The 13,819-nt window shown below is 42.0% G+C and overlaps 1 protein-coding gene across 1 annotated transcript; it reads right to left on the minus strand.

The window, feature by feature from the left end:
- Positions 1-10,544: 10,544 nt before the first annotated feature.
- LOC116481493 (myosin regulatory light chain 12B) lies at positions 10,545-11,110 on the minus strand. The gene is given in 2 exon segments (XM_058437046.1): positions 10,545-10,628; positions 10,631-11,110. Coding segments are annotated over 2 exon segments (525 nt in total). The 5' UTR covers positions 11,072-11,110.
- Positions 11,111-13,819: the final 2,709 nt, after the last annotated feature.

Here is a 13,819-nt window from a genome sequence, read left to right on the forward strand (position 1 = left end):
CTCGATCCTCAAACTCATGCAGGGATTTGAATGTGTTGGGTGGTTGGTTTCGTCACTTATTTTAATTTTTTAAAACCATAACTGCCTTGTGCTTAGGAGCCTGATTATTTTTCAGCTGGATTTACAAATCTCGCCCTCTCCCCGGCCTCTCGTCTTTCTGATCTTCTACCCTCCACCGCATGGGAGGGCACAGATTCCCTTGTGTCCCAGCCCTGCTGCAGCAGGCGGTTAGACAAAACCGCATTGTCATTTACAAACACAGAAATCAAGCTCTCTCTCTCTGCCCCCCCTTTACCCACCCACCCCCTTTTTCTGTTCTCTCTCCTTTCTCTCTGTTCCTTTTCTGTAATGTCAAATCTATTCCACTAAGGGGTTGCTCTTTGACTAATTCTGTCACTTAATTTTCTAACATTCATTCTTGACTCTCAAGGAGGAAACTCCCATTCTGAGTGACATTTCTCGTGACTGAATGAATGTGGACCCGTTTCTCAATACGTCAAAGGAAAGGGTATTCACAACCTAGCCTTGCTCTCAGGAGGTGGAGCCGGGTTTTTCACTCCATGGAGGAATGAAGAGTTGAGCCTGGAATGCACCCACTGTCCAGCAAACCAGAAGGCCTCTGCCTTCTGCAGGTTCCGCTCTCTGGTCTGGAAAGATCTCCCGGCAGGTGGAGGCCACTGTCCTTGGCCTGACCCAGTCTCTGCTGAAGCAGTTAGAGGGCGAGGCCCAGACCTCTTCCAGACTGGGGACCATCAGTCCCTGGGTTCAGACCGCACAGCTAGGCCTACTCCAGGAGGGTGTGGAAGGAGGAGAGGTGCAGACAGGATTTGTCTAAGGCAGCACCCTTAGCACTTTGCCTCCATCCTTGATCCAGCCGTCTGGCCTGGCTTTCTTCTCAATTTCTTTGGCCCTCAGTTTTCTGTTGTGTCTGCACCATGGAGACTTCAATCACCAGCATTGCTGACTTTGGTATTACTGAACCTTTAGCCTTCGGGCCAGCATGCTCTGATTTTGGAATCTGACATCTCTGCCCTGGACCCTGGAGTTGACAGGTGTTTAATGAGGTGCACTCTGTTTCGTGATCTGCTTTTTTCTTTTGATCATTATTCTGAACATTTCCTCTCGGTTGTTTGCTGGACTTCTAAATATTATTTTGATGGTTATGTTGTAATTTATCATGAGATCTCCCATAATATATTTAACTAAATATATTATGTTAGTTGGACAATTAGGCTATTTCCAAATTTTCACTCTACCAAATAATGCCTTGATAAGTATTAGTGTAGTGAAATCTTCACAGTTATTTTTTAAAACATTTTAAAATTACACATATTGCAAATGAGCCTATGTTCTTGATAAAAACTTACTTAAAACAGGAAAGACTAAAGTCCTCATTAACCAGCTTCAATCGAGTTGTTATAGCCATCATAGAGACACCCACTCTTATTGGTTAATATGTACCCTTTTTTGAAATGTACGTACGTATATTTTCAGATACCTAAGTGAGATATAGATAGATAGATACGCCGAATCGTTTTTATTTGTGAGGCCCAGTGGTGCACAGACGTTAACAAGCTGTACATTCACTTGGCAGTATGTCTCGGAGACATTTCCACGTCAACACATGGAGATCTGTAACTGCTGTGTGGGATTCCATAATAAAGATAAGCCGATGTTTATTGAGTTATTTTCTTATCCCTGGATATTTGGGTTGTGTTTAGCTTTTGCTAAGACAGACAATGCTGCATTCAATCTTCACCTTGTGCACATGTGCAAATGTCTCTCTGGGGAGATTCAGAACGTGGAATTGTTAGGTCGTAGAGGAGAAACATTTTGCCCATCAAAGTAGCTGGAAAGTAACTCTCACCGGAGAGCAGCTGAGGGCATGTATGCCATCACAACCTCGCCCACGCTTTGTATGATCAAACTTTTGATTTTTGCCACTTTGATTAAAAATGGAACCTTGTGTTTTATTTGCATTTCCTTGATTTCTAGTGAGGTTAAGCATCTTTTCAAGTATGTTGGTCATACATCCTTTTTTCCTTTCTTTTTTTTTTTTGAGACAGAGTCTCGCGCTGTTGCCCAGACTGGAGTGCAGTGGCATGATCTCAGCTCACTGCAACCTGCACCTTCCAGGTTCAAGCGATTCTCTTGCCTCAGCCTCCTGAGTAGCTGGGATTACAGGTGTGTACCACCACACCCGATAATTTTTGTATTTTTACTAGAGACAGGGTTTTGCCATGTTAGCCAGGCTGATCTCAAACTCCTGACCTCAGGTGATCTGCCAGCCTCGGCCTCCCAAAGTGCAGGGATTACAGGCATGAGCCACTGTGTCCAGCCTGGTCATACATTCTTAATCACCTCAGATTACATGCCTGAAAGTTGGGTTGCTGGGTCAAAGGACATGCAATATATACACAGTAGTCTCCCCTCACCTGCCGTAGGTATATTTCAAGCTCCCCAGTGGATGCTGAAACCACGTAGTTTAGAACCTTCTAGATACTGTCTTTTCCTATGCATACATACTTATGATCAAGTTTAACGTTTAAATTAGGCGCAGTAGAAGATTAACAACAATAACTAATAATAAAATAGAATAATTATAGCAATATCCTCTAATAAAAGTTATGTGAATAGGGTTTCTCTCTCTCTCTCTGTCAAAATACCTTATTGTATGTAATATTTTTGGACCATAGTTGAACACAGTTATAATATTTTGGACAGCATGGTTTCAGGTAACTGAAAAGCAAAGCTGGGAAGAAGGGAGAACTACTGTATGTTTTTTACTCTGTGTGTGTGTGTGTGTGTGTGTGTGCACGCCTACCTAGCTCTAACCTATCTCATCTATCTAATCTATTGCTTTTAAGGTGGTATTTTTTCCAAGATGTCTTTCTATAATAATTAAACCAATTTATACTCACTACAGCATATATAAATGTTTTCTTATACTGTCTACAAAAGAGTTTTACTTTTTTTCTGTAGGGCAGATAAATAAATATAGCATCTTATTGATTTTACATTTCTTTCATTGAGAGTAAGACTGGCTAGTTTCATATCATTTTTGGCAGTTCATTTTTTTTTCTTTTGATCAACAGCTTATTTTGTATTTCTCCTAATTCTGTGTGTGGTTGTTCACCTTTATTTTTGTTCTTACCAATCTAAAAACTCTCACACGGGTTAAGAACGTCAGCCTACATCTGAGTGTCAATAAGGTGCAGATATTCAAGGAATAATGCCTCACAGTGTAGTGACATGCTGCCATAGAAGAGGCCCCTAGGAAAATCCACTTTGGGAACCCTTAAGCAAATATAACTTTATGGGAAGATTGTCCTTCTTTGGTCTCTGATATGGTTTGGATGTGAGTCTCCACCCAGATTCATTTGAATTGTAATTCCCAATGTAGGCGATGGGGCCTGCTGGGAGATGATTGGATCATGGGGGCAGTTTCTCATGCTTCACCACCATCCCCCTTGGAGCCATCATCCTGATCGTGAGTTCTCACATGATCTGGTTCTTTAAAAGTCTGTGGCACCTCTCTGCTCTCTCGGTCCTGCTCCTGCCATGGAAGACACTTGCTCCCGCTTTGCCTTCCACCACGATTGTGGGTTTCCTAAGGCCTCCTCCAGAAGCAGAAGCTGCTATGCTTCCTGCACAGCCTGCAGAACCATGAGCCAATTAAACCCGTTTTAAAATAAATTCCTCAGTCTCAGGCATTTCTTTCTTTATAGCAGTGCAAGAATGGACTAACACACTCTCCATGTTGACACCTCGCTTGTAAAGCTGGCTGATGCAGCATTGCAATAAAGTGGTAGATTTTGAATGTCTGAGTGTGATTAGACTCTAGCTGTTTGTTGTTAAAAGATTGATAGGTGAATTATGCCATCACAGGCCAGAATGTCCGGCCAGCTTCCATAGCGGGACCAGCCCAGCTTATAGGAAATGGAAAGGCTCAGAGACTCCAGAGAGGCCCAGCACTGCCCCTGCCGTCCACCAGCTGCAATCAGGGCAGTGCACCTCCCACAGTGTGTGTGTGTGTGTATATGTGTGAGTGTGTATGTGTGTGTGTGGAGGGGAGGGGTCTTGCAGGTGTGTGTGGAGGGGAGGGGTCTTGCAGTTGGTCATAGCTGCCCTTCCCTTTCTCAGTGTGTGTGTGTGTGTGAGATTGTGTGTGAGTGTGTGTGTATGTGTGAGTGTGTGAGTGTGTGTGAGAGTGTGTATGTGTGTATGTGTGAGTGTGTGTGTGAGTGTGTGTGTATGAGTGTGTATGTGTGTGTGTGGAGGGGAGGGTCTTGCAGTTGGTCATAGCTGCCCTTCACTTTCTGTGTGTGTGTGTGTGTGATTGTGTGTGTGAGTGTGTGTATGTGAGAGTGTGTGTGTGAGAGTGTGTGTGTGGGTATGTGTGAGTGTGTGTGTGTATGAGTGTGTGTGTGTGGAGGGGAGGGGTCTTGCAGTTGGTCATAGCTGCCCGTCACTTTCTCTTTTGGTCAAGAGTTCTCCCTTTCTCCTCGTTAGAGAACGTTTGCCTTGGTTTTGCCAGTTTCCTGAAAGTCTGTATTTTCTGGGTAGAAGCTCACTCGCTGAGAAGAAGAGAGCCTATCCTCTCGCCTCTAGAACAAGAAAGCTAGTGACTAGTAAAATACACATAATGAAAACGGTATGTGCCCTAAACTTCAGGTGAACCAGCAAGAGTGTTTTACAGCACACACTCTAACCTAGAATCATTCACGCGGGTCCAAATCCCAGCTTCACTCTCATTGCTGGACATCGGGCTGAATGTTCCAAATTTTAGCTCTTCTCATCTGTAAAGTGGCAATTATATTAGTACCTATGTTTAAGGCAGTTGTGAGGATTAACTGAATTTTGGTCCACCTATGGATGCTGGCACAGCAGGCATTTTATGCGTAAAGTCTCTAATCATTATTTCTCCATCTCAGAATAGAGGCAGCTCTCTGTGGGCGGAGGGCCCTTACCAAAGTAGTTGGAGGGGACACCTTAGGTCATAGACTCTCTTCTAAAAGACTCTTGTTATATAGGAGTCCTATATGGTTAAAAGGACTTCTCTTGTTTGTCCTGGATGTGACATCAGGTTTAAAAAAAAATCTCACTCCCGTTCAGGAGCCTGGCAACTGTGCATTACCCAACAACAGTTACCATGGCTGCAAGGAGGAAGCAGACAGCAAGCCCACAGAAGTGTTTATTGAAGAAAGGGAAGTCAATAGCTCCTGGAGTTAACGAGTGACTGTTATTTACAGAAGGAATGGTATTTGCAGATGGGAATGACTGCAAAATGCATAGAAGGATACAGCCATGCCCTTTCCGCGGAAGTCACAGAGCACACCTCAACACACTGAGAAGACGTCCACGACAGGGAAAGATGACGAAGGTCTCCTTTCTTCCACGTCGTAGGAGATTTTCTGCTATAAAGTCACTATATTCTATAGTTGTTTATGTCCTCAGCATTTTGGAGACAGCTTTTCTCATGAAGTGAAGACTGGCTCAGATTGTTTGATTAATTGCAAGAATTGTGGAAATGGGAGGAAGAATTCATGAAGGATGCCTCCCTTACCTGCATAGAGTTGTTTTCATTGATAAAGGGTTGTGATCTGTAAAATGGGGATATCGACATTTATTTAAGGAGAATGAGCTTTATTTGGGCAGATTTGGCTTTGAATTCTGTCTTAGAGATTGTGTGGCAGTTGTTATTTAATATCTGAGTCTCAAATTTCTCATCTGTAAACTGAATATAAAACATACTGAATGTCATACTTATATTACAAGATGTCCATGTTATTCTAATCAAGCCTTTTTAGTTTCTGGATTCTCTGATGTTTTGACTTCTGGGGTCTTGCTGATCCTGGAGAGACTCCCCCTCCCAGGGCTGGTCAGTTCCTAGTAGTAGTAAGGGACTCACCCACAAGTGTGCTTTTCGTATGCAAGCCACCAATCCAAAGCCCAAACCCCCGGTGACCCCCTTTATCTAGCTCTCACTTGCAAAGCCACTATCCCCCTGCGCTAATCACCCCAGGGGCAGATATTAAACAACTAGAAATAGCCACGATGCCCTAGAGCCCCGTGAAATGATTTAAAATGGGCAATACTACACCTGCTTGCCCTACATCTCCCCCTCACAACCCATCATAAAGTCTCTCGCCCACATTTTCTGCTCATTCCCTCTGCTGCCGGACTGATCCTGGTGCTTCCCCACGTGGCCCTCCACGGCATGGTGTGACCTCTGCTCTTGAACTGTGAGTAACACACTCTCTACGTAATGGCAGTCATCTCCTGACCCATTTCCCTCACCATACCTGAATAATAATGAAACCTACTGTCTCAGCCTATTTGGGCTGCTATAACAAAATACTATAGACTGAGTGGCTTAAACAGTAAATATTTTTTTCTCACACCTCTGGAGGTGGGGGAGTTCAAGGTCAAGGCACTGAAAAGCTCAGTGTCTGATGAGAACCAGCTTCCTGGCTTATGGGCATCCAGCTTTTCTCTGTGGCTGAAAGAAGCCAAAGCACTCTCTGGGGTCTCTTTTATAATGGCACTAATCCATTCACAGGGCCTCCACCCTCGTGACATAGGTTGAACCCCCATGAATAGCCTCACCTCCGAAAGTCATCACATTGGGGGTTAGGATTGTGATACATGCACTTGGAGGAGGCACACACATTCAGTCCACAACACTCATGATGTAAAAACACACGCCCCAATCTCTGGAACCTGTGAATGTTACCTTGTATGGCAAAAGGGACTTCACGGGTGTGAAGAAGACATGAATCTGGAGATGGGGGATTATCTTGGGTTAGCCAGGTGGGCCTGGTGTGATCAGGAGGATCCTTAGAAGGGGGAGGCAGGAGATCAGCATGAGTAGCACAGGAGGGTGAGGCCATGAGCCAAGGAATGCTGATGGCTTCTAGAAGCTGGAAGAGGCGGAATGAATTCTCCCCTGGAAACTTCAGAAGGAATCAACACTGCCAACACCTTAATGGTAGCCCTGTAAGGCCTATTTCTGACACTCTGACCTCCAGAACTGTAAGATAATAAATATGTGTTGTTTTAAGCCACTAAATGTGTGGTCATCTCTTACAGCAACAATAGGGAACTAATACAAGTTTCAACAAATTATGATTATTTTCACTATCAAGTACAATAATATTCAGAATGTGGAAACACTTTCGAAAAGTTAAAGTGTCATGTGAAGATTATTATCATCAAAGTTGTTATTTGTTCTGCTTCCATTTGATTCAAGTCCACTGCTTCCAAACTTTGTATTTCAGTATTTTATTATTGTATCCATGAATACCAAAGCTACAATTGCATTCTTTTTACCATTCCCAAGAAGAAGTATGTCTTAAGGGACAGTTGACTAGAGTCCTTGCCCCATAGGGATGTAGGTCACTGGCCCCCTACCACTCATGTGTCTGTGACACATAAGAGACCCAACTACTTGATCTTGACTCTTGATTGAAGATTGAATAGAGTAATAAGAAGAGAGAGGAAAATGAGGTACCCAACAGCCAGTGGCAGAGACTGCAAGGAGTCTCCTTGTACCTGTTTTCCCCATAGACTATGGAGATTTTTTACCTAGGCACATGGCCACTCAAATATGGACATTACTCAGACTGCCTTCCATGTTGGTGTGGTCACTTGACTAAGTTCCAGCCAATGAAATGGAAAGAGAACTGACAAATGCAACTTCAAGGAAATGTCCTTAAAGGGAAATGCTGTGTCCTGCTCCAGTTCTTACCTCATTCCTGCTGGCCTGATTGCTGATGTGACAGTTGACCCCACCCACAACATGGAATTCAAATGTCAAAGATGGCAAAGCAACAAAATAGAAGGATTTGGGTCCTGAAAATTGTGGAGTCCACATACCAGCAGTTCTGAATTGTCCATGGTTATGTGAAAATAAACACCTATCTTGCCTGAGTAGCTGTTTTTACTCATATGGTGGTGAGAAAGAACCACTCATTTGCAGTCAAACCGAACTCTTACAACTGCGAGACTTAGTACAGGAGTTCTCATGCAAGATAATTACTATTACAGATCCCTAGTAAAACAGAACTCCGGGAGAAAACATATAACATCTTTATCAAAAAGAGGGAAAGAGCATAAAAGAAATTTAATTGCAGTATAAATAAAAGCATGATTTTCAAATGTTAAGATGAGGACACATAAATTGACGTCAATGATTATAAGAATGAGACTTTATTAGTAGCTGGAAAATTCAAGTGGATAAGAAGACATAAACCTAGAGGGAAAATTCAGACTGGGGAATACTGAGAAAAAGCCTTGAGGATAGACCCAGGAGAGAAATATGTGATTACAGACCTACAATGTCTTCTGTGAAACCACTGAAGCCAGAAGAGTTTTGGAATTTCGATTTTTTCCAATTTCTAGAAATTATATTGCATGTTATATATATTACATACTGTGTATACGATATAACATCCCAAGCAGGATGTAGGATAGATCCTGAAATCAAACATTTTAGCTCTTCAGCAGCAAAACGTATAGTCACACTAATATTTTTATGGCTAAAAATAGCTTCACATAAGTAAAGGGTATGTTTTTCCATCAAATATGTTTGTAAGAAATTTATTTTTTAAAATAACAACAAAATAAAAACAAAAAACAAAATACTTGAGATAATGGATTATGAGCCTGTATTAGGATTTCCAGCAGAAGAAAAAAGATGCACATACAGGAAAGGTAATGATGAAGGAAGTAGGGGGAAATTATGCCTGTTTGAAGAAAAGCTTGTTTGAAAGAGTTTAATACGTGGCCGGGTGCGGTGGCTCACGCCTGTAATCCCAGCACTTTGGGAGGCTCAGGTGGGCGGATCACGAGGTCAGGAGATCGAGACCATCCTGGCTAACACAGTGAAACCCCCTCTCTACTAAAAACACAAAAAATTAGTCAGGTGTGGTGGCAGGGGCCTGTAGTCTCAGCTACTCGGGAGACTGAGGCAGGAGAATCACTTGAACACGGGAGGCAGAGGTTGCAGTGAGCCGAGATCACGCCACTGTACTCCAGCCTGGGTGACAGAGAGAGACTCTCTCTCAAAAAAAAAAAAAAAGAAAAGAAAAAAAAAGAAAAAGTTTAATATATTCCGTACTGGAGTGATCATATCCTAGATCATACCCAGTTTTTAAAAATTCTTAATTACAAGGACAATTTTTTTTTAAAGAAAACTTCTTGACCTTTTGAACAAGTTGCGTACAAAGGAAAAAATTAGCTGACATTTGACTTCTTTTCTGCAACGCTAAGAATCAGAGGGAATACTAGGAAACATTACAGAATACTGAAAGAAAAGGACTACAATCTAAGAATCTTATATGTAGCCAAGTTATCATTCTCTGTGACAGCGAAATAAAGGTATTTGCAGATATGCAAGGATTCAGGGACTACAGCACATAGACATAGAACCTAGGGATGTAACTGGGAAATGACTTGACTAAATAAATCAATTTACCAAGACACCCACTTATGAACAGAATGAAGCAACAGGACTCAGATTTACCCTTCTACCTGAAACTGCTAAAAACAAAAAAAAAACTAGACAAAATGTATATGACAATGGTTTTCAGATATTTAACATCAAGCATCACAGGCTAGCGTTCCCTGACAGAACTGAGTCATATGATTCACCCAAGTTAGTGCCAGGCGAGAGTACCCAAGGCATAACATAGGGAGGGGAATCAGCAGTTTCCGTAAGTTAAGCAGACAGCTTGGGAATTGGAGGAGACCAAGACAGAGTTGGCACGATAGAGTACTAGACAGGAGAGAGCTACACAAAGAGCACCAAAGATCTGCAGAGGGTCGCCCTGGAGACTTCAGTCGAATACTGATCAGAGCGTGCCTATGAGGAAACTAGCCAGGGCTGAAAAGGAACTGCCGAAAAGGAACAAAGGGATCCGGGGGCCAGAACAGTTTGTATTCCCACCAGCCAATGTTGGAAAACCTTATAATTCATACAGTAATTAGAAGGTTTAGCTTTCATATTGGGGAAGAATTAGCCCTGGAATAAAAGCTGTTCTGTTCTCCCTAAAAAAGCTTAAATCAGGCCTCAAAACAAACTGTTTCTTTTCTTTTTTTCAAGAGATCACTTTTTATTGTGATACACAGTTTACTGAAGAGAGGAACTGCTCTGATGATGAGCATCACAGAGTTTTAAGCAGATACTGGCAACGCCTGAGTCAGTAAAGCAGGAGGCAGTTACACAATTACAGCAGGACAGTACATACTAGTTTATAGAGGTATGTGTTTTTTGGCGGGTGGGGGGGGGGGGCTTTCACGTTTGTTGATTTTTATTGGCAATTTCTTTTTCAATACAATTTATGCCCTCATCCCCATTCCCAGTCTGATTATACAAGTGCTAAGTGGCAAAAAGGTCTGGAATAAATATATTAAAAAAAAAAAGAGACAAAGCTGTGAAACTAAGTTGCATGCAACAGGTTCTATGAGGGTGGGGGAAGTGTGTGAGAAATGAAACAGAGGAAGACAATGTACTTGGAAGGTTTCAGTAAAGTTCTTTTCAGTCATCTTTGTCTTACTCCGTGTTTCAGGATGCTTGTGAACTCAGTGTAATTGAAATTCCCCTTTTGGTCAATAGGTGCTTCTCTCTGTACAGCTCATCCACTTCCTCATCTGTAAACTGGTCCCCCATGGTTGTCAGCAGCTCTCTCAGGTAATCTTCCTGAATGGTGCGTGCTGCTTCTTCATCAAAGCAAACAAAAGCATTTCTGATGACGTCTTCAGGATCTGTGCCATTTAACTTCTCACCAAACATGGTGAGGAACATAGTGAGGAACATGGTGAAATTAATGGGCCCTGGTGCCTCATTCATCATGGCATCAAGGCATGCATCAGTGGGATTCTTCCCTAGAGAAGCAAGCATACCATGCAAATCTTCCTTGTTGATGAAACCATCTCTGTTCTGATCAATCATGTTGAAGGCCTCTTTGAACTCCTGAATCTGTGACTGGTCAAACGTGGCAAACACATTGGATGTTGCACACTGAGGGCGCTTCTTGGTGGTCTTGGTCTTTGCCTTTTTGCTCAACATGGCGGTTGTTTAATTCTGGCGCCAAATACCAGAACCGGAGCCACCCTGTGCGAGATGACGAGCGACAGCGAAGAGCGCGGGACTGTGGCCAGACAGTGGCGGCTATAGAGTTATGATTTAATACTGCATTTTAAATTTGCTGACATGTACGGTCTGTATGTTTTCATAAAATTTAACTTTTAATAGATTTGCGAATTTTGTGGTTGTGCTCACCACAACCTCCGCCTCCCGGGCTCAAGCAATTCTCCTGCCTCGGCCTCCCAAGCAGCTGGGACCACAGGCATGTGACACCATTCCTGGCCAATTCTGTAATTCTACTAGAGATGGGGTTTCTCCATGTTGGTCAGGCTTGTCCAGAACTCCCAACCTCAGGTGATCTGCCCACCTCGGCCTCCCAAAGTGCTGGGACCACAGGCATGAGCCACCGTGCCCAGCCTGTGAATTCTTCAAGTTGTCACAAAGCTCCAAACAAATTTCCAATATATTTATTGAAAAAAAAAATTGTGGCCAGGCACAGTGGCTCACTCCTGCAATCCCAGCACCCTGGGAGGCCGAGGTGGGCAGATCACGAGGTCAAGAGATCGAGACCATCCTGGCCAACAGGGTGAAACCCCGTCTGTACCAAAAACACAAAAATTAGCCCGGCATGGTGGTGTGCGCCTGCAATCCCAGCCACTTGGGAGGCCGAGGCAGGAGAACCACCCAAACCCAGGAGGTGGAGGCCGCAGTGAGCCGAGACAACACCACTGCACTCCAGCCTGGCGACAGTGAGACTGTGTCTCAAAAAAAAAAAAAAAAAAAAAAAAGTTGCGTATACCTGTGCATTTCAAACTTATGTTGTTCAAGAGTCTAATGCATAATTTTTTCAGTAAACTCAATTAGTGGATTCCCCAAATTGTGGGATAAATCTTTTATGTAAATTCATGTGTTTTACAGATATGTGAAGACATCCCACAATACACTAATTACAGTCTTATTAAAATCTCAACTCTATTATAGATTTTGCATGTCAAGAAATCTTTTAGGTTCTGCTATTACTCAGACTACGTTCCTGACTTCATTGAGGGTTTCAGAGGATAAATCGGGGTCAGACTGGTAGAGTCACATAGGGAAAGAAAGAAAATAAGAAAAATGCGAGGAAAACCAGGCAGCATCTCAATTACTCCAGAATGGTCTTCACAAACTGGCATCACTATTATGCTGGCAATAAATTTATAAATCTCACTTACACCTCTTCTAGTGTAAGTAGAAAACACAGACATTCAGCCTAGGTGCAAGGGGCTCACGCCTGTAATCCCAGCACTTTGGGATGCCAAGATTGCTTGAACCCAGGAGTTCGAGACCAGCCTGGGCAACACGACGAGACCTCGTCTCTACAAAAAAATTTAAAAATTAGCTGGGTGTGGTGGGGCACAGTTGTAGTCCCAGCTACTTGGGATGCAGAGGTGGGAGGATCCATTGAGCCCAGGAGGTTGAGAGTGCAGTGAGCTGTGATTGTGCCACTGCACTCCAGCCTGGGTGAGAGCAAGACCATCTCAAACAAACAAACAAACAAAAAAGGACACACAGAGCTAAGTTTTTGTTTGTAGTATCCACACGTCTAAAAGTTGAAAAATTAAAGAAAAATTAATCAGCACTGATTGACTCTGGAAGAGTATTAAATTAGCTTTTCCCTTTAAAGTAGACCTCAGGCTTAACTTACCTCAAGCTCTTTTGATTCTGATAGCCTGTATGCCTATACTGTATAAGCTAAAGAGTGCATCAGTCTTTTCTATCACTTTAAATACAATAAAACTGTTTCTAAGCAACTTGATCGCATCCCAGAACAAAATGCAAGAATATCTATAAGGATATTAATCAATCCAGGACCCAAAAAGAAAAATTCACAATGTCTGGCACCCAACAAAAAATCACCAGATAGCCAAAGAAACAAGAAAATATGACTCGTGAAAAGTCAAGGAAGAGAACTAGACAGAAATTATAGTTATAACTGTATTCCATATGTTTAAGAAGATAGAAGAAATATTGAACATATTAAGGAAGGGGAAAATATTTTTTTAAATGTAAATTAAGTTTTTGGAATCTACAATTTCTAAAATAAAAAATATATTGGATAGGATTAATCACAGTTTAGACACTGAAGAAGAAAAGGTAGTAAACTTAAAGAAAAGCCATAGAAACTGCAAATAAACACGGAGAGAAAAATGGCTGACAATAAAAATGGACAGAGCATCAGTGAGTTGTGGGACATCTTTAAGTAGTTTCATACATGTGTGATTAAGAATCTATAAAGGATCAAAAAGGACAGAAAATATATTTGAAAAATTAATGGCCAAAAACTTTCAAACTTGGTGAAAACTGTGAAACTACAGATCCAAACCCAAGCACAAGAAATGTGAAGAAAACTACAAGTCACATCATATTCAAAATTGTTAAAAGCAATGATAAACAGGAAACCTTAAGTGCATCCTGGGAAATAAAAGACACCTTACATACAGAGGAATAAATATAAGAATAAATCAGACACCTTGTCAGAAAAAGTGCAAGCAGAAGATAGTGGGGCAACATCTTAAAAGTACTAAAAACAGAAATCTGTCAACCTAAAATTTTATATTCAGCTAAAATATACTAAAAGTATCATCACCAGCAGAGCTGTATTATAAGAAAAGTTACAGGATGTTTTTTAGGAAGAAATAAAAAGAGAAGAAAATCTGGATCTGTTCAAAGACATAAAATAAACCAGAAACA

The sequence above is a fragment of the Hylobates moloch genome, unplaced genomic scaffold (assembly GCF_009828535.3).
Source record: "Hylobates moloch isolate HMO894 unplaced genomic scaffold, HMol_V3 SCAFFOLD_3, whole genome shotgun sequence".
NCBI classification, from domain to species: domain Eukaryota; kingdom Metazoa; phylum Chordata; class Mammalia; order Primates; family Hylobatidae; genus Hylobates; species Hylobates moloch.